We start from the raw sequence: 19226 nt of genomic DNA on the forward strand, positions 1-19226 counted from the left end.
TGAGGGATTCTACTGTTCATCAATCCTCACCCTTGGCCTGCCGTTGCCGCAGAAGGGGCATTTCCCGCCTTTATAAAGCAAGCCTCATCATAATACAAGAATTTGTATTGTACAGCAAAACAGTCTGGCATAGCTCAATCTGAGAGGGAATCAGACAGATTTGCCATAGTAACAGAACACAAGGATATTTTCTTTTCCTCCAAAACAGAACACAGTTGCCGTCAGTGTCACTGGGTCACATATTTTCCGGTGGCTGGTTAATGGCCTGGAGAGATGGTTAGCACATACGATTAGTTTTAATCTACTGCATTTGACTTGCTGCGAAAGAGATTGAATGCATTGAGAAAACTGTTGCAGGTTTGCAAGCAATGAAAATGGAGCAAACAATGTTTGCTCAAGCAGAGTTTCTTCAGGTTTTCACACTCTGGAAGCAAGGTGATTTACTGCCGCTTAAAACATTTGACCTTCCAGCGAGTTTTGTTAATTTTTGAAAACAGTTTACTTTGTAACTTTTGGTGGTCATTTTTGTTGGAATATTAGGTAGCTGTGTAATGAATAAAGTTATGTAACAGGATTCTTCCCTATTTTTAACATTTATTGTGCATGAAGTTACTGTGACATATTAGACATTTGTTCTTTTATTACCTGAATGCACTGACACGAAAGAACAATATTACTCATTTTCCAAAAAGAAATGAAATACCAAAGGATTCAAAATGTTCAATGCAAACAAACCCACTTCTCCAATGTCTATTATCTTCTTTTGATGAAAAAAATCACTTAGTACTTTGATGTGGGATATCACTGGGGCTTCACTTCAGATGCACTACAACATACTTTTAAACTTCAGAATCACCTCACTTCTTTTTTTTTTTTTTGAAACAATGAATGATTAGTGAGGTGTAACACCCTTGACACCCTCTAAACACTGGTCACTTTCACTGTGTTTCAAAAGGTTATTTAATATTTCCAAATTAATACAGTACTAAATTTGATACAAAACTGAAATGTGAAAACGCAACATGTTAGACCTCCAGTGTGACACATTAGTAAATAAAGTCAAGGATTGTGCTTCAAAGATGGTGTATTATTTTTATGTGGACTAAAATGTGCATCCTATTTGAGAAGATGTTGGAGTGGTCTTGGAACAGTGCATGGGCATAACTCAAGCCTCTTTACCGTATTAATTAACGTCAAATACAAACCATGCCAAACACGAGTTGTATAAATACTGCAGGAACTTAACTTTCTTCATTTTACACGTGGAGGTACTGAACTAGTTCTCCTATCATAACACTGAAATGTCTGCTGGGAAAAATAAAATAATGCAACAATCGCACACGTCATCCATGCTCCATTTCTTCAGTTTAGTCTAAAAATAAGTTGGATTATTCAGCAAAGTGCTATAAATGTCCTATGACAAACTCAAGCACCTTAGTGAGCTCACACTGCTGCAATCCAGCTGTTCACCAATCAGTGAAAAGACTGTTTCCAGGGACGATCCAGTTGTAAAAAGTTCAATGTCATATCTGACTGGGACAAAAGCGTTCTGTCAAAGTAGCACAAAGTCCCCAGCAGTGGTGATTGTCCTCCTGGGGTCACGGATAAAGGGCCATTCTCTCTTTTCTGGGGTCAGGCTGGCTGACAGGTCATAATCTCTGCCATGACCTTGCACGATAGTGAACGCTGGGTATTTGTCACTTGCTGATGGCTGCAACACCTGAAACCACAACAGGTCGATGTTTTGCAGGCGTTCATGTTACAAAATACTGCACACTTTCCTCCCAACTGAATTGTTTTTGTTTCTCGGTCCTTGTGAAATTGTTTTTAGGTTGCTGTCATGTGAAAAACACTTATCTCCATTTTTTTTCATTTTCTTATTTTTACATGAATCATGTTTCCGCGTTAAAGTGAAAATTAAAAAAGTTTCCAAAATTGGAGATAAGTGTTTTTCACAGGACAGCGACGTTATGCTATTTGGATTATTCTGCGGTTTATTTATCAAGAACTGGGAATGTTTCCTCTTTTCTTCTTATTTTGTATTTTTTTTTTGTTGAATACACATACAGAGTATACATAATATAATTAAAGGGACTGAGGAAGCGGCTGACTTGATGGACTGCCAGGAGAGCCAGTGGCGGGAACTAACTGCAATAAATGGCTGAATGCTGACACCTAGTGGACATCTTGTGGATGATTATGTGAATGAGTAAAATAACATGAATATTTAGGTATGACAATGGAATATTTCGGAAATTGTTGAATGCATTTTCACCTGAGATAGCTCTTGGCTAATTTTCTCATAGTCTTGGACACTTCTGGAGTAAAATCCTATGGTACAGCTTGGATCCATCTTTGTGAAAGGCATCTTCTTTGGTGAGGGACAATGATAGGACTAGACAAAAGAAGACAGAGTACATTTTTCAAATATATTCCTCAAGCTGAAGGACCAAGTAAATGTGTGATGAAATCCTATTTATCTTCTGTTACAGTGTCAACACATTTACAGCACAAACACTGCTGTGTTGTCACATTTTATACTAGTGCACAGGACAAAAACGTATGAAACGAAGTTTGTATATCAAAGTGTGTGCTAATCTTATTTGCATTCGTCCTGTCGCAGCGTTTCCTTCGCATATGTTAGCAACGTGTCATTTCAGAGGTCACAACATTAAAAATATATTTACAATTTAATGAGCTAAAATATACAAGCACGAGCAACATTGTTCGTTTACAAAGATAGGTAATATTTCATTTCATTTCATTGACACTATCAGATTTAGGTTCGGTTTTAATTCAACAGGATCTTTAATAGGTTACCTCTCTCACAAAGCTTATAATATATCTATCCATCCACACGTTTTCTGTACTGCTTATCCTGATTAGGGTCGTGGGTGAGCTGAAGCCTATCCCACTGCTTGCTCCGTAGCAGTCCCATAATAATAATGATAATAATATTAGAAAAAGGTAATATTAAAAAAAATTGCAATACATTACGCAATGTTTACTACTGTGCAGTAGTGCAGTACTACCAGTGAGGTGTGTCAAATCAGTAGAAACAAAACTGTTCACAAGGTGCATCTCCATACCCTTTTGTAAAATGCACTTTTTGTTCTTGTATTTCATTTTCATTCTTGTATTTCACAAGTGTACCTAATCAAGTGGCTAGTGAATATAAATTAGCAGATGGCTCTATGTAATTGACTGATGGGCTTCTTTAAGATTCATAACATTAAGTACTAACAGGAATGATTACATTCCCATTACTTGGCTTTTCGTCAGCTCCTCTGTGAAGTTTCCCATTACCTGGAGAGGGAAATCGCTGGTGCTGACATCCACAAAAGACTGACAGTAATGAGGGTCCATGTAAATCAAGCTGTCATCTGCAAGGACAAAACATAAGACAAGTTATTTAAAAACATTGGATCATTACAAAAATGAGCCTCCCACCAATTTCAATGTAGGGTCGCTCAAAGTCACCTGCACGCTATATTGTTGCATCAAATATGCCTCCCACAAAGTTACTGCTTTTTAATATCTACCACAGGGGGATTACATTCAGCATAATCAGATGCGGTTCTACAAGCGCAATATTAAGACCCACAAAAAAGGTTTCCATTTAATTTTGTGCATGTGTGGGGGTCTGCTAGGCGTGAGGATTACTTTTACAAACACGCAATTATATGCGACCATTTGCATTTGATGAATGCAGAGGTGAGCTGTGCCCTGGCAGAAAGAATGTATTGCTTGTCATTTAGACATCATTCAACACTATATATCACATTGATAAAATGTAAATGCGTAAATATTGACTGCCAAGATGTACAACTGAAGGTTCCTCCCAGCTCCTGAAGGTGATGAAGAGTGGCTCACTTTGGAGCCTGGAAAAAATTTAATGCATGCCTCTTATGGAAATCAATTACTTCACACAACTTGGGAGGTTTACTTGTGATAAATGGGTGAGGCTTTGATGGGTCAGAGAGAATAAAGGAACCCCTGCTTCACTTGCTTCCTCTCGGCGTTCTCCATGTGCAAACAGGAATATATTAACTTGCTTTATCCTCTCGTATGAGAAAAGGTATACTATGCAAAACAACATGCTATTCATACCATCCTCGCTCTCTTCTTAGTCTTTCTTTTCCATTGCGCAAACACTCACCTTGAAACCCTACAAAGTAGCATGCTTGCTTGGGCTTCCCTCCAATGATGCCGATGCAGTACTCCAGACTTAGTATCCTCTATGTAAAATAAATAAATAAATAGAAGACAACAAAAAAACACAGGTGTTGCAGTTTTTTTTATTAATCATGCTTAATTGACAATACAAGTACTGTTGATTTTATTACCGGTGATCTTGTAGAGTTTAATTTCACTCCCGCACATATATAGCGGCTCTACTCTTTATATCATAGCCAATCATTATGTAGAATGAAAACCCTAATCTACAGTGTGAAAATATATGTATATCTTACCTTTGCTAAGTTAAAGTACTCAGGGTTGGTCTTTTCTCCTCCCAGTCGTACAGGGATGAGAATGATAACAGCATGACTGTCTGGCAGGGTGAACGCAGACGCTGATTGGTTGTTTTGTGGAGGTGACAGGCCATCTGATGTACCAGCTGACAGTTGCCCATCTTTGGCTGCCCTGTGGCTGTCAATCACATCGGCGCTGTATACTAGAGAGGACAAACATAAGAAGTTTTTCAGCTGTTACTATCTTTCAGCTGTTACTATCTTTCTGTTCCATTTCATTATTTTACGTGTTAAACAAGTCACACATTTAATCAAACAAAGACACTCTACAATGCACAAAATACATAGCCTGGCCACAAAAGAAACAATGTACGTACGCCAGACTGCCTAATCTGAGATACAGTGCTAGAGGTGTATCAAAAATGCTTGACAGTAAGTTAGAAATTCAACAAGTTTAGTTAGCAGTGGGAAAGAACTGTACTTTAGGGCTCTGAGATCTGCAGACTTCGGTCGATTAGTGGAGCCAAGAGTTCAAAGTAAACATGGTGAAGCTAAAGTAAACATGGTGAAGCTGAATTTGGCTGTTATGCTGCACACAAATGGAATAACATGGCAGAAGTGAAGTCAGCCCCAAGTGTAAATGCTTTTAAATCAAATTGAAAAACTTCGATTTCTTTCTCATACCGTTAAGGTCCTCTAAACAATTTAAATATTTGTTATTTCTTTCATACATTTTAGAAATCCACTTTTATTTCTTTACTTTTAAATGTTTTCGGTTAGTGTTTAAATGTTTTCAATGTACATTTTAGTAATTTTTGTAAGTTACTTTTGTTTTCTCCACTTTGTTTTTGAATGTTGTTTGTTGCTTGTAGGTATTGTCTCGCATTGAGTTGCCTTGTGTATGAAATGTGCTATATAATTAAAACTACCTGGCCTTGCCTGTACTTCATCATACTGAGAAGTCTTTCGTATAATTTGTAGCTACATACAGAAAATAAAATAAAAAAAAAAACTTTCAGTATGAATAAACTATTGCAAAGCATAGCCACAATAATAATTGTTTGGTTAAATGAATAGGCTACCTCTCTAACAGTCTTAATTAAACTGTCACTCGTTACAAGGGCAGATACACGGTATACAGTATATAGATAAACTAAATGAGGTGTCCGTTGTCTATTCTGCTTTAGCTACTTTGGCTTAAGAGGGACCTTTGAGACTTTCCTTTTTTAAATAGGTACTGTACAATGAAGACCGACCACACTCAGAAGCTTCACAGCATCTCTGAAGACATGGTGTGAAAAGTAGCACAAATTCGGGCATAACGCCCATTGTATTCTATCAAAAGCAATGTCTTTTTTCATACCTGTACAGTCCTGGGAGACATAAGCAGTTATGCCGGTTAAGGCAGGATCCTTCACTTCATCCATAGCTTTTCTAAAAAGGGAGACACAGTGAGAGCTGGAGAGAGTGAGCAATGTTCAAAGTTTACATGTGAAATGTAACAGTTAGCCGTTATCTTAGCAGTTGGTCTTCAGGATGGATATGTACATGTGTTGCCATTTATTGACTATTAAACATTTCTACATCAAAGTGTCTTCAACAGTAAAATATCTTGAAGTACTTCAGAATTATTTCAAATAATAGGTACAATTATCACATCCTTTTATTTTACATCCATTTAGTAAAATTGTAAAAGTTGACATTTACGGTAACTATGAAATGCTTCTTTCCTTTACTCTCTATCGACTTACTTTAGAATGTGCGCTACAGCAGCAGGTCCATACCAGTCCCCCGCCTGTTTCCCCAATGTCAGACCTAAATGCACCAGTCTGTGCAGACCCAGCTGAGCTGCGGGGTTGTCTCCAAACCATGAAATCAGCGTCCTGTGGTACATTTCTTTTAAATGGGCATCTGCTTCCTCTGCTGGCCCCGGAGCCTGAGCCTGAGCCTGAGGTATGGCTGATGATTGAGGATTGGAGGGCCTGTTGAGAGTGCCCTGTAAGGAGGCCTCCAGGGATTCCACCAGGCGCTTGGCTGCAGTGGTGGTCCATGTCTCGGCGTCCAAACGCTGGAGCTCTAGTGCCTCTGACCACGTCCAGTCTTAAAGGAAATCATGACATTAATCATGTGGATGACTTTGTCTGATTATCTAATAAATGTAAATGCCATAAGCCCCACAAATATTGCCATTATTGTTTTGTTTATTTATGGAGTTTGGAATTGGTATACTTTGGTTCTATTGGGAGTTATGTAGTAACTAACTTAAAAATGAGAAAATGCATAAAATATATGCATAAAACTCAAGGTCTTCCTTCCTTTGGTTTGCTATATAGGTATTAATTATGGGAAGTAATGAGAGGTAATAATTTGACCAGATCTTTTAGAGTGCTTCCTGAGCCTCAACTTCCATGTTTTATACTTGACTATTAAAAATATACTCTTTCAGAACTTCATTTGAACTTTGAGGACTCCAGAGAACCAAAAAGATATCTAATTATACATTTGAATGACACACAGTTTCACTTTAACTGCATCTTCTCCTTACAAACAGGATGGGAGATGAAAATGGAGAAAATGGAATTGTCCCGGGTTGTAAAATGGAAGCGTGAAATTTTAAGCATTAACAATATGACCTTGATCCAAAGAGAATCAAAGGGAAATTGATCAATAAATATCCTTAAATGGCCATTAGTCATTTTACTGAGAAATATTTCGTTGACGACATATTTTACAATAGACAGAAGAGCCGGTTTTAAATATTGTTTTCTAAATGACCGCATTAAAACGGCATGCCATCTCGTTATGAGGACTCATAAAGTCGAGGACACTTCACAGTCAATAGATCGGACAAAGCAGTAAAGAATTCATTCAAATACCAAATGGAAAGCTTTCTGATTCTAAGTGAGAAAATCAAAAGAAAAATAGTGTCTCAGATCTATCAACCCATCCATTTGAAATGCTCCTTAACCAGTTCAGGCTCACAGGAAGACTGCAGTCAAACTGACTTTGGGTGAGAGGCAGAGTAGCTATCCTGACCATCCTGGGTCACTATTCAAAAACAGGACTGACACATGAAGATTCACTCAAGTAATGTCGTTTTTTGCCTGCAATTAAATTAATATCAGTGCCCAGAAGTTCCCTAGCACAGGGACAAAACTATTACGGATTCTTGGCTAGTGTACAGGCATGCTCACTTGCTACATTTAAGTTCGAGTAAATGAAATTCAAAAATTGTATTTTTGGTCATGTGCTAATCTACAAACGAAATTGGCTACATAGCTATGGTGGGAACTGCTGAGTAACTGACAATACCATGTTATCATGAATGATATACCCGTATTGGAAGAAAACCATCTGTGTGTCCAATATCAATGTAACTGAAAAAGGTAGCATGTATCAATGTAGGCATACAAATAACTGAAATATCGACATACTACAAACATTGATTTTCCTATCATATTTTTACCCAAAAATTCTAAAGCAGTCTAATGGAAAGTTAATATGTGTAATTACCAGTTTTTTCCCAGGCATCAGGAAAGGAAACAGTGTTGATATTACATGTGGATGATTATAGATTTAGAAAATTGGTGATACTTTGGTCACAATTGCAATTTGCATTCATGCGCTGTGGTTGACCTGCTGGTTTTATTTCACAGAGCATTATATTCTCATGTGTTTCTCAACTTCCGAGTGGAGTTCTTATGGATTGAAATGATAATAGTTGATGCAGACACAGATGACAGCTCTTGCTTTTCTTAGCCCATCCATTAATTTTCATCCTCACTCAGGTTGCAGAGCCTACCCGAAAGGTGACTACATATTTCTGCTACATTTCAGGTAAATGAGCCACTTTGAAAACTTTGCTTGTGTGATGCTGCGGAGACCATGTGAGGTCATGTGACTGTGCCTGGCTCTTTCGATTGGTCAAATGGACTCAAGAGTCACTAATAGTTAGTTGGATTGGGGAAACGAGTCAAGTGACACAATCCTTCCTGACAAACCAAAACACATCATATTAGTAATATTTAAATTACGGTAACTAAAAAAAAAAAAAACTATTCGAAAAAAGCATGTTGCATTAAAACTACTCTGAAAAATACAATGTATCAAAAAAGTCACTGAGGTAAATCTAACAGAGTAAACGTAGCTCATCTCATACCCACCTCTGAATGTAGTTGTACTGTATTTTATAATTCAGTAAACCTAAAGATGTTTTTGAAGCTTTGCTGAAAGTGATTTACCTCCAATTCCAAGTCCCAGCAAGTAAAAATATTAAAGGAGTCAGTACAGACAAGGAGGTGTGATAAAACCACTCACCTCTGCCCAAGAAATGCAGAATAAGTGCTTGAGCCAACATCATCTGTCCAGCCCGCAGCATGCAGCCCCAGCCACAGTCGGACGTTAGAACAGAGCCAGGCAGAGGGGAAAACTCTTCTCTATAAGTTAGCCATATACGAGATCCAAAGTCTCTCCGGAAATCCTTAATATTTCCCATGACAGTGTCCTTATCCGAAGATTCCAAGCAGGCTTCTGAAACATTGTCATCATCTGGGGAAAAAATAGTTCAGTCTCGTTACCACAGTCTGCTTAAATTAAAATATTCTGATTGTACCAATTACGGTAATTCTTATTATAATGTATAATAATTCCATTTTTAAAAGCAAACAGATAAACTGCAGTAACCATCGATCTTACCAACTTTACTTCATAATAATGAGAGCCATGTGTAATATTTTGGTTTGGTGCACCACTCCATTACAGCCATAAAAAATAAACTACAGAATGCAATTTCTAGAGAAATTGTGTGTTAATGCTGAATTGTATAAAAAAAATGTGGAGGCATGTTGAGCAATAAATTAGTGTATGATGTGGAACAGTTTTGGGGGTAACACGTTACAAAAGTAACGCAGTACAGCAATACATTACATTTAGGCAGTAACGACGTAATGCAACTTGTTACTCCGATTTTTTTGTAATATTATCACAGTTACTGAGTCGGGTAACGCGTTACAAATTTCGGGACTATGATACATACGTTGACAACTGTATTCTACATTTAACAAGTAGGTCTGTTTCTAACATCCCTTGATCATAAATTATTACTTCCAGCAACACTTGAATACAAAGTTCCTGTCACACTTGGAGCTTCATGTAACAATGTGAGTGCGCAAGTCAACTCTCTGGCATGCAATTCGGTTGTCTTTACACCATTGACAACACCCAAGAGGGCTGAGAAGTTATTGTTTGTGACAATAATCACTGTCACGGCTTCATAAAATAAAATGCAAATCATAGACACAAAATACAAGCAGGAACAAACCTAAGTCAACTCTCTGGCATGCAATTCGGTTGTCTTTACACCATTGACAACACCCAAGAGGGCTGAGAAGTTATTGTTTGTGACAATAATCACTGTCACGGCTTCATAAAATAAAATGCAAATCATAGACACAAAATACAAGCAGGAACAAACCTAAGTAAAACGAAGCGAATAAACTATAAAAAGTCACTGTGCTTTTTAGATATGATTTAATGAACTTAGTGCCATCAATTGCCATATGTAAAACGTAGTGATTCTGATTGGCTGTCCACAATCAAAATGCAAATCATCTGCCGGTGACAAATTACGTCACGCTACGGCACCATCAATCGGACAAACTACAATAGACGCCATTATTAGAGTCTGATACGCTCATTTCTTATTTACCTTTTTTTTCTAAATCACCTCGAAACTTTCTCACCATGTAGTAAAAGAAAATTAGAACTAACTGAACTTTCAATTATTATAAATAGAAAAAATAATGAAAAAGGAAAAAATATTTAGTCAGGTCAGTTTTGACTTCAATACATATTTTTGCTTTTATTACACATGCCCTGTCTGTGTGTTTCTATCTATCTTGTTAGACCAATTATCGATTATATATTATGCATCACTATTATTTGTGTGTAAATGGCAAATGGACTGTCACTTGTATAGTACTTTTCTACCTTTGGTACTCAAAGCGCTTCACACTGTACCTCATCTACCGCAGCATCGGGAGCAACTGGGGGTTCAGTATCTTGCTCAAGGATACTTCAACATGGTCACAATGGCCGGGGATTGAACCCACAGCCTGCCGGTTGGGAAAGGACCACTCTACGACTGAGCCATGCCGCCCCCGGAAATTAATTTGAGAATAATGATAATTTCATTTGTGGTTTACAGTGTGATTATTTATTTACTGGACAAAATATCAGTTCCAATTAAATTCCTTTTAAGGTCTTGAAATCATTATTAAATAAATGAATCCCCGATTTTTGAAAAAGTAACTTAAAAGTAACATAAACTTGAGTAACGCATTACTCTACAAATAGAGTAATATTGTAAAGAAAGTTATTACTTTCACATGCAAGTAACTAGTAATATGTAATATATTACATTTTGGAAGTAACTTGCCCAACAATGGTGTGGAATAGCTCAATCCTAAAGGTGGCACGTTTTGAATCAGTCAAAAAAAAACCGTTGGAATCTCAGGTAAAACAGAACATTTAACAACATCATTTTGAAGATTCATATTGCAATCTGGAAAAAAAAAACATGCATTAGGAATGAGCTGAACAGATTTAAGTTGGAACAGATCAAATAAATAAAAAATCTTATTTTTGGTCTTTAATTGAGAACTAAAGGAAAAAAAAACAACAAAAAAAAAAAAAATAAATAAACAACAACCAAGGCACTTCTGGGTCACTTTATTTAGATTTTGGGTCAATTGCGGGCCAATTCCTGTTGACTTTGGGGTTTTTCCTTTTTATTTTGGGTCACTTCCCGTTGATTTTGGGGTAAATCAAATTGGTTGCAGTTCCAGTTCATACTGAGTCAAATATTTGTGGAAAATCATTCCCACGGTGCATTGAATCCACTCAAAAAGTAGAATTTGTAATGGAAACAATTTCGCTAAATGTGTCATTGGAAATTAATGGGAAACATTTTGTGGGAATTGTAGTGGTTAAACGTGTGAAATTTTAGTCATGAGGAAGTTTTTGGTGTGTTGAAAAAAAAATGTTTCTTAGGTGGATTGAACGGGCTGAACATTTTCAATTTTAAATGGGAACGATGTGAAAGTGTTCTGTTAAATGTTTAATTTAGAACAAATTGGGATCTTTTTTTTGTGGGACATGAACAATTTTGGCTTGTTGAAAATTGTTCCTAAAGTGAGTTGAATGAGATGAGTATTTAGCATTTCAAATGTCAATGATGTGACTAATTTGTTGAATATGTCATTAATGATAATAATAATAATAATAATCTATCCCACCTCACAGGTATGCCATGTCAAGATGCTGATTAGACACCATGAGTAGTGCACAGGTGTGCATTAGACTGGCCACAATAAAAGGCCACTCTGAAAGGTGCAGTTTTATCACACGGCACAATACCTCAGATGTTGCAAAAGTGGAGGGAGCGAGCGATTGGCATGCTGACAGCAGGAATGTCAAACAGAGCTATTGTTTATGTATTGAATGTTCATTTCCCTACCATAAGCCATCTCCAAAGGTGTTACTTCCCACCAGCCTAACAACCGCAGACTACGTCTGAGAACACCAGCCCAGACCTCCACATCCAGCATGTTCACCTCCGAGATCATCTGAGACCAGCCACTCGGACAGCTGCTGAAACAATCGGTTTGCATAGCCAATGTTTGAATCCTGCAAAAATCCTACATCTTGGGGTTTTCAAGATGGCCGCCGGGGTGCAGACACACAGTGTGGCAGGTGCTGTGTGTCTACCCAAAATAAATCTTTAAAAGTAATGGAAAGATCAAATAGGACCTCTGATTATGCTATCAACGTATTCCTCTGTTGTTTGGATAACCCTATATCTTCTGCTAAATTCAACATGTCTAAGAAAAAGGGAAACCCTTACTGTGTATCCAGCCCGATGGAGTCAGCACATGCTATTCACAAGGGTACTGGACCATGGCCGTGCCAGAACCACCTCCAGGTGAACAGGAACAGGCTGTGACAGGCAAACCACTCCTGGGTGTTTTTAATCTCTTGCTGATAATTCTTTTGGCTGGTGATGTTGAACTAAACCCTGGGATAGTGCTAGCTGGGCCTCCACCGTTGCTGGCTGGGCCTCCACCGTTGCTGGCTGGGCCTCCACCGTTGCTGGCTGGGCCTCCACCACTGCTGGCTGGGCCTCCACCGTTGCTGGCTGGGCCTCCACCGTTGCTGGCTGGGCCTCCACCGTTGCTGGCTGGGCTTCCATCTCTGATGGCTGGGCCTCCACCACTGCTGGCTGGGCCTCCACCACTGCTGGCTGGGCCTCCACCTCTGCTGGCTGGGCCTCCACCTCTGCTGGCTGGGCCTCCACCTCTGCTGGCTGGGCCTCCACCTCTGCTGGCTGGGCCTCCACCTCTGCTGGCTGGGCCTCCACCTCTGCTGGCTGGGCCTCCACCTCTGCTGGCTGGGCCTCCACCTCTGCTGGCTGGGCCTCCACCTCTGCTGGCTGGGCCTCCACCTCGGCTGGCTGGGCCTCCACCTCGGCTGGCTGGGCCTCCACCTCGGCTGGCTGGGCCTCCACCTCGGCTGGCTGGGCCTCCACCTCGGCTGGCTGGGCCTCCACCTCGGCTGGCTGGGCCTCCATCACTGCAGGCTGGGCCTCCATCACTGCAGGCTGGGCCTCGACCGCAGCTAGCTAGCTGGGCCTCAACCGCAGCTAGCTAGCTGGGCCTCAACCGCAGCTAGCTGAGCCTCAACCGCAGCTAGCTGAGCCTCAACCGCAGCTAGCTGAGCCTCAACCGCATCTATCTGGGCCTCGGCCACTGCCGCCCGGGCCTCGGCCACTGCCGCCCGGGCCTCGGCCACTGCCGCCCGGGCCTCGGCCACTGCCGCCCGGGCCTCGGCCACTGCCGCCCGGGCCTCGGCCACTGCCGCCCGGGCCTCGGCCACGCCCGCCCGGGCCTCGGCCACGCCCGCCCGGGCCTCGGCCACGGCCGCCCGGGCCTCAGTCACGGCCGCCCGGGCCTCAGTCACGGCCGCCCGGGCCTCAGCCATCGCCGCCCGGGCCTCAGCCATCGCCGCCCGGGCCTCAGCCATCGCCGCCCGGGCCTCAACCACTGCCCCCTAGGCCTGAGCCGCAGCTAGCTGGGCCTCAACCGCAGCTATCTGGGACTCAACCGCAACTATCTGGTACCCAACCAAAGCTACCTGGGCCTCAACCACAGCTCGTTGGGCCCATACCACAGCTAGCTTGGCTCCAAAAACAGCCACCCAGCTCCCAATTACCTAATACAGAGACAAAAATGAGAAATCTTATCATGAAGAAACATCGTTCAACAAACATTTTTGAGGCACTTAAACAAGCAATTACTATCTGGGACCTACATCAAAAACCTAAAGGGTTACTTTGAGGTCATTTGAAAATTCGAAGCATGATCCCAAAGTGTGAACAACTCGAGCACTTAATGATTCAATCCAACATAGATTTTCTTGGGTTGACTGAAACATGGTTGACCAGTTCATCACCTACGGCTGCAATACATATGCAAGGTTACAATGTGTTCAGGAAAGACAGAATTCAAGGAAAAGGAGGAGGGGTTCTAGTTTATGTAAGGGATACTCTCCAATGTTCACAAATTGCATGGCCTGAGGACATTATACTTGAATGTGTCGGAGTAAATATTGACCTCTCAAAGGAAATGAATTTTATTGTTATTTGTGTTTATAGGAAACCAATCAGCAAAAATAGATGTTCATTATCAGCTGAAAATGCTTTTAAACTTCTGCAGTTCTTCTAATAACGAGGTGATCTTAATTGGATACTGTAATATTAACTGGGATAATAAGAAAGAAAGGAGTAAATTAAAACAAATTACAAACCTTTGTAATATGGTCCAATTAATTGAGAACCCTACTCGTTTAACTAGCCAGAGTAAAACAAGAATATGGAAAATTACCACAATTACTCCTGTATTTAAATCTGGTAACAAATTGGAAGCAAGGAATTACCGGCCAATCAGTATATTACCCGTCGTTTCGAAAATTATTGAGAAACCGATCGCTAAACAATTGGAAAATCATCTCAATACAGGTGGAACTCCTTTTCATGCCATGCAGTTTGGTTTTCGTTCAAATTACTCGACAGAAACTGCAATAAATATATTTCTTGAAAAAGTTAAATACTACTTTTCTATTCCTCCCCCCTTGTTGGTGCAGTTTTTCTTGATTTAAAAAGGGTATTTGATACCGTTGACCACCATATTTTATTGTCAAGGCTACTAAAATTCAATTTCTCAGAACAAGCTATTCTTTGGATTAAATTGTACTTGTCCAATCGATCAAATTGTGAATCTGTCAACAATGTCAAATCCCCTTATACTGACATTGAGATTGGTGTTCCTCAAGGCTCCATTCTTGGACCTATTTTATTTTACTTTATACCGGTATATTAATGATTTGCCAAATATCTGCCAAGATATTGACACACAGCTTTATGCCGATGATGCTGTAATTTTTACAAAAGCTAAGTCTGACAGAAGTATCTGAGAAACTAACGTTTGCAATAACCGCTATAGATGAGTGGCTTACTAAATCATGTCTTCTCCTGAATTCCAAGAAAATTGTCTGTCTGGTATTTTCAAAGCGTTCCAAAGTGTTGTCTAGTCCAAAAATATTTCAGGAATGTGAGGAGCTGCAGCTTGTACAGGAATTTAAATATCTTGGTATCACGATTGATTCAAATTTAACTTTTAAAAAGCATGTTAAAAATGTATGTAGAATTGTACATTTAAATCTGAATAATTTCAGACAAATATGATCGTTGCTCCCAGACAGGATTGCTAAAATATTTCTCCATTGTATGACCTTTTCTCACATTGAATATTGCATGACTAACTGGTCACTAACAAGTTTAAGTACACTAAAAGCAATAGAATAGAACCAGAGGGCGGGAGCACATTACGCCAGTTTTGAAATTGCTGCATTGGCTCCCTGTGTGTTTCAGGATCGATTTTAAAGTACTTTTATTAGTTTATAAATGTGTTAATGGTCTTGGGCCATCTTATTTATCTGATTTGCTTTTATCATACCAGCCCTCGCGGATCCTGAGGTCCTCTGGCGCCGGCCTTTTATTTATTCCAAGGGTGAGGACCAAAATGCATGGCGAGGCTGCATTCAGCCATTTTGGTCCTCACCTTTGGAATAGCCTGCCAGAGGATGTCAGGTCTGCAGAGACTGTTGATATTTTTAAGAGGAAGCTCAAGACACACCTTTTTAGTTTGGCTTTCAACAACTTTTAAATAATTTATCTTTTCTTTTGATTGAAGATAATTCTATGTTTTGCTTTGAATGTTTTAAAGCACTTTGAGTTGCATTTTTATGTATGAAAAGTGCTATATAAATAAAATGTGATTGATTGATTGATTGATTGATTGAGAATCTCTCTTCAAAAAGCTGTGAAGGTTTTGGATAGAAAATCATTTTCCACCCATCACTGCCCTATTCTCCAGAAACATAATATTTTAAGTTTTGATAATTTTAAAAAGTTTAAACTAGCCTGCTCTATATATACAATTTTGCATGGACTTGCTCCCCCCACCTTTGAGTGAGTTTAATATGTTAAGATCCAGCATCAGTGGGAAAAGAACCAGAGCCTTCACGAGAGGTGACTGTGCAGTACCACATAGACAAACTACTTTCAGTAATCACGTTTTAACAGTTAAAGGTACTGTGGTCTGGAATGAGATTCCTATTCAAATAAGAGACTGCACCACTTTAAGCACTTTTAAAGTCGATCTAAAAAAGTGGCTGAAAAAAAAACCAATTTGTGAGCACTACTTTAAATCAAGCTTCTATGTGCCCTCTTGTTAGTATTATTATGTGCTGATTTCTTTCTGTCCTTTTCTTTATTGGTGTTGTTATTGTAATGTTACTTCTTTTGACCTGCTAGGGACTGCAGATGAAAAGTAGCTGTTGGCTAATTCTGGTATATTTACATGGAAATGTTCATAAATATGCACTGTCCCTTTTAAATAAATAAACTACAAATTACAAAAGAATTTCTGCACCCATTGTCAGAAACTGTCTCAGGGGAGCTCATCTGCATGCTCGTCATCCTCATCGGGGTCTCAACCTGACTCCAATTCATCGTCGTCGTAACCGACTTGAGTGAGCAAATGCACACATTCAATGGCGTCTGGTATGTTGGAGAGGTGTTCTCTTCACGGATGAATCCCGGTTTACACTGTTCAAGACAGATGGCAGACAACGTGTGTGGCGTGTGGTTTTCTGAGTCCCCATAAAACAAAACTGCACCTTTCAGAGTGGCCTTTTATTGTGGGCAGTCTAAGGTTCACCTGTGCACTGGAATCAGGTTTGAATTTCCCACGTTCTTTCTGCGGATGTGACGTCATGCGCATTCTCATCGTTGTCTCACAGAGTCGCGCCCAGAAGATTTGAGTGGAGGAAGCTACTGAGATCGGACTTGGGCTTCAAACGCAACTTACAAATGGCTTTCTTTCTACTCCAAAGGTAAAAAGTGATTATATTGTCATTTAGTACATGCATTGTGCACACTAGGAAAGGAGTGTGCAATTTCATTTTACAACCGCAGGTGGCAGTAGTGATTACCCATCCAAAAATCTATTATCCAAACTACTTACCCTCACAAGGGTCACAGGTATGCTTGGAGCCTATCCCAGCTGTTGTCGGGCAGTAGGCAGGGTACACCCTGAATTGGTTGCCAGCCAATTGCAGGGCACACACAGACAAAAAAACAGAGGTGGGTAATAATCCAGGTCCAGAAAGTAAAAACCCTGCCACAGTTTGGCTTTAGCCACAGGTGCTTCTAATCAACTGAGCTCATTCACCTGCCGGTTGAGCAGAAGCACCTGTGGCTAAAGCCAAACTCTGGCAGGGTTTTTACTTTCGGGAACTGGATTACCCACCTCTGCAAACAAACATTTGCACTCACTATCATACCCAGGGACAATTTAGAGTGTTCACTTAACCTACCATGCATGTTTTGAAACAGGAGTACTCAGAGAAAACCCACGCAGGCAAATATTCAAACTCCATATAGGAAGGCTGGAGCCGGACCACGACCTCTGCAATGTGAAGCGGACGAGCTAACCAGTTAACTACCATGCTGGCCTAGGCAGTAGCTATTAGAAACTCAAAATCCTGCGGTTTGCAGCTTTAACATTAGTGTCAACACTATAAAGAAAGAACGGTAAACTAAAGAATAAACATGTTCAAAAGCTGTGCAACATACTATACCTTCAGCCTTAAAATGGTAACATTTTCCCAGAAGAAGCACAGGGGAATTTCGGCTGAATAAGGTCTTTGACTTGAGAGCCCAACCTGAAATATGTATAAAAAAACAAAAAAACAGTACAGACAATGTGTTACAGTTTGGTTGTTTACAGTTGGGGGGTGGTGGGGCTCAAAGACATCTAACGGTACACTGAGTTTAGAGTCACGCTTGCTGTTCAACAGCGGCCACTTTGTGCTTTGGAACAGTGTCGACATTTACCTAACGACAGAAACCTAGTCTGTTTGTCTCTATTTGCAGTTATAACAACACAATTGAACCACAGCACTTTAAAGACAAACAGTGACAGCAAACGATTGTCCATCAGTCAATACAACATGATGTCACGCGGTCAATCAGTTTCATCGCTAATGTAACTATTTTTATGTTGACTAATTAAGCCACAATGTTCCAATGCAAGACTAATGTAAAGACTCTCAGAAAATCTCAGCAGTTTTTGACTAAAACTGTCAGTTTTACTGTGTTTGTGACACTGTGCGTGTGCGTTTTGTCCGTAAACTCACTTACTGTATTTCACGTTGTGCCACACAGACACGAACTTCGTCTTCATTTTTTCCACCTCGTCGCGCCCTTTATTCTCCATTTGGACCATAGAGGCATGCAACCCATTCCTACACCGCAGAGAAACGCTGGTAGATCGTGTTTTGTGTGTCTAGGTGATTAGAAAAAAATCCAACGATACAAACGCGTGCCACCATGACTCGCACAAATTTATATTATTACCTTAACGTGAAGGCGTGTTGTCCGTCAAAAGCTGCTCGTGGTGTGGCAATGCCACATTCTGACAACCAAGTAGTGAACGAATTGAATCAGTTTTATTTCTTCCATTTCTTGCAGTGAAGCACACCACTGTAAAAAACACTACAATATTTATGTTTTGAGGAAGTACTGCGAGTCAGGTCAGCTGATCTCGCGATGTTTCCAACAAACAAAAGTCGTCAGCATTCTGTGAAGGCTCAATATGAAGTACCGCTTACCCCAGTAGGCGGTGCTTAAACTCACCGAATGAAACTCTTCTAAAGAATTGGCTCTGTCATTTTCAGCAACAAAACAATGCATTAAAGTCAACGCATCAATAAACATCTCACTCACATCACAATGACTGAGAGTTTAAATAGTTTTCTTCATTGCTTTGCTGTAAAAACATGTTAATTGTTTTTGCTCGATCACCATATCGCATGATAAATTGTATAACGACGTCAAAAGTCTGCATGTGTCAGTAAATTACATTCATAACAGTACTCGTACTTGTGTTTTGATACTTATTTTTATTCAGGTTTCATTTATTCAATTTACATACATTTTAACAATGAAAGTGGAAATCTAAATATAATACAAATAATATATATAACATGTAATTAAAAAATAATACATACAAAATATGAACATGTTAACGTTTATTGTTGTTGTTTGTTTGTTTTGTTTTTTTTTTCAGAAGAAAT

The 19226-nt window shown here is 39.8% G+C and overlaps 1 protein-coding gene across 4 annotated transcripts; it reads right to left on the reverse strand.

Annotated features, from left to right (window-relative positions):
• Positions 1-620: 620 nt before the first annotated feature.
• Positions 621-18730, reverse strand: atg4c (autophagy related 4C, cysteine peptidase). Of its 4 annotated transcripts, none has more exons than XM_086048112.1 (11): positions 18508-18730; positions 18292-18413; positions 17730-17813; positions 8790-9020; positions 6224-6572; positions 5836-5906; positions 4473-4675; positions 4160-4238; positions 3307-3383; positions 2276-2395; positions 621-1720 (listed from the first exon to the last, which is right to left on the reverse strand). In XM_086048112.1, the coding sequence occupies exons 2-11, from the start codon at positions 18374-18376 to the stop codon at positions 1553-1555; spliced, it is 1467 nt and encodes a 488-aa protein (XP_085904238.1). In that variant the 5' UTR covers positions 18377-18413; positions 18508-18730; the 3' UTR covers positions 621-1552. The 4 variants fall into 4 exon arrangements, with proteins under 4 accessions (XP_085904238.1, XP_085904237.1, XP_085904236.1 ...); XM_086048111.1 differs by having other exon boundaries at positions 18292-18395; positions 18508-18729; XM_086048110.1 differs by having other exon boundaries at positions 18292-18436; positions 18508-18729.
• Positions 18731-19226: the final 496 nt, after the last annotated feature.

Source organism: Filicampus tigris, chromosome 12 (assembly GCF_054856515.1).
Source record: "Filicampus tigris isolate MCC_2025a chromosome 12, RoL_Ftig_1.0, whole genome shotgun sequence".
Lineage (NCBI taxonomy): Eukaryota > Metazoa > Chordata > Actinopteri > Syngnathiformes > Syngnathidae > Filicampus > Filicampus tigris.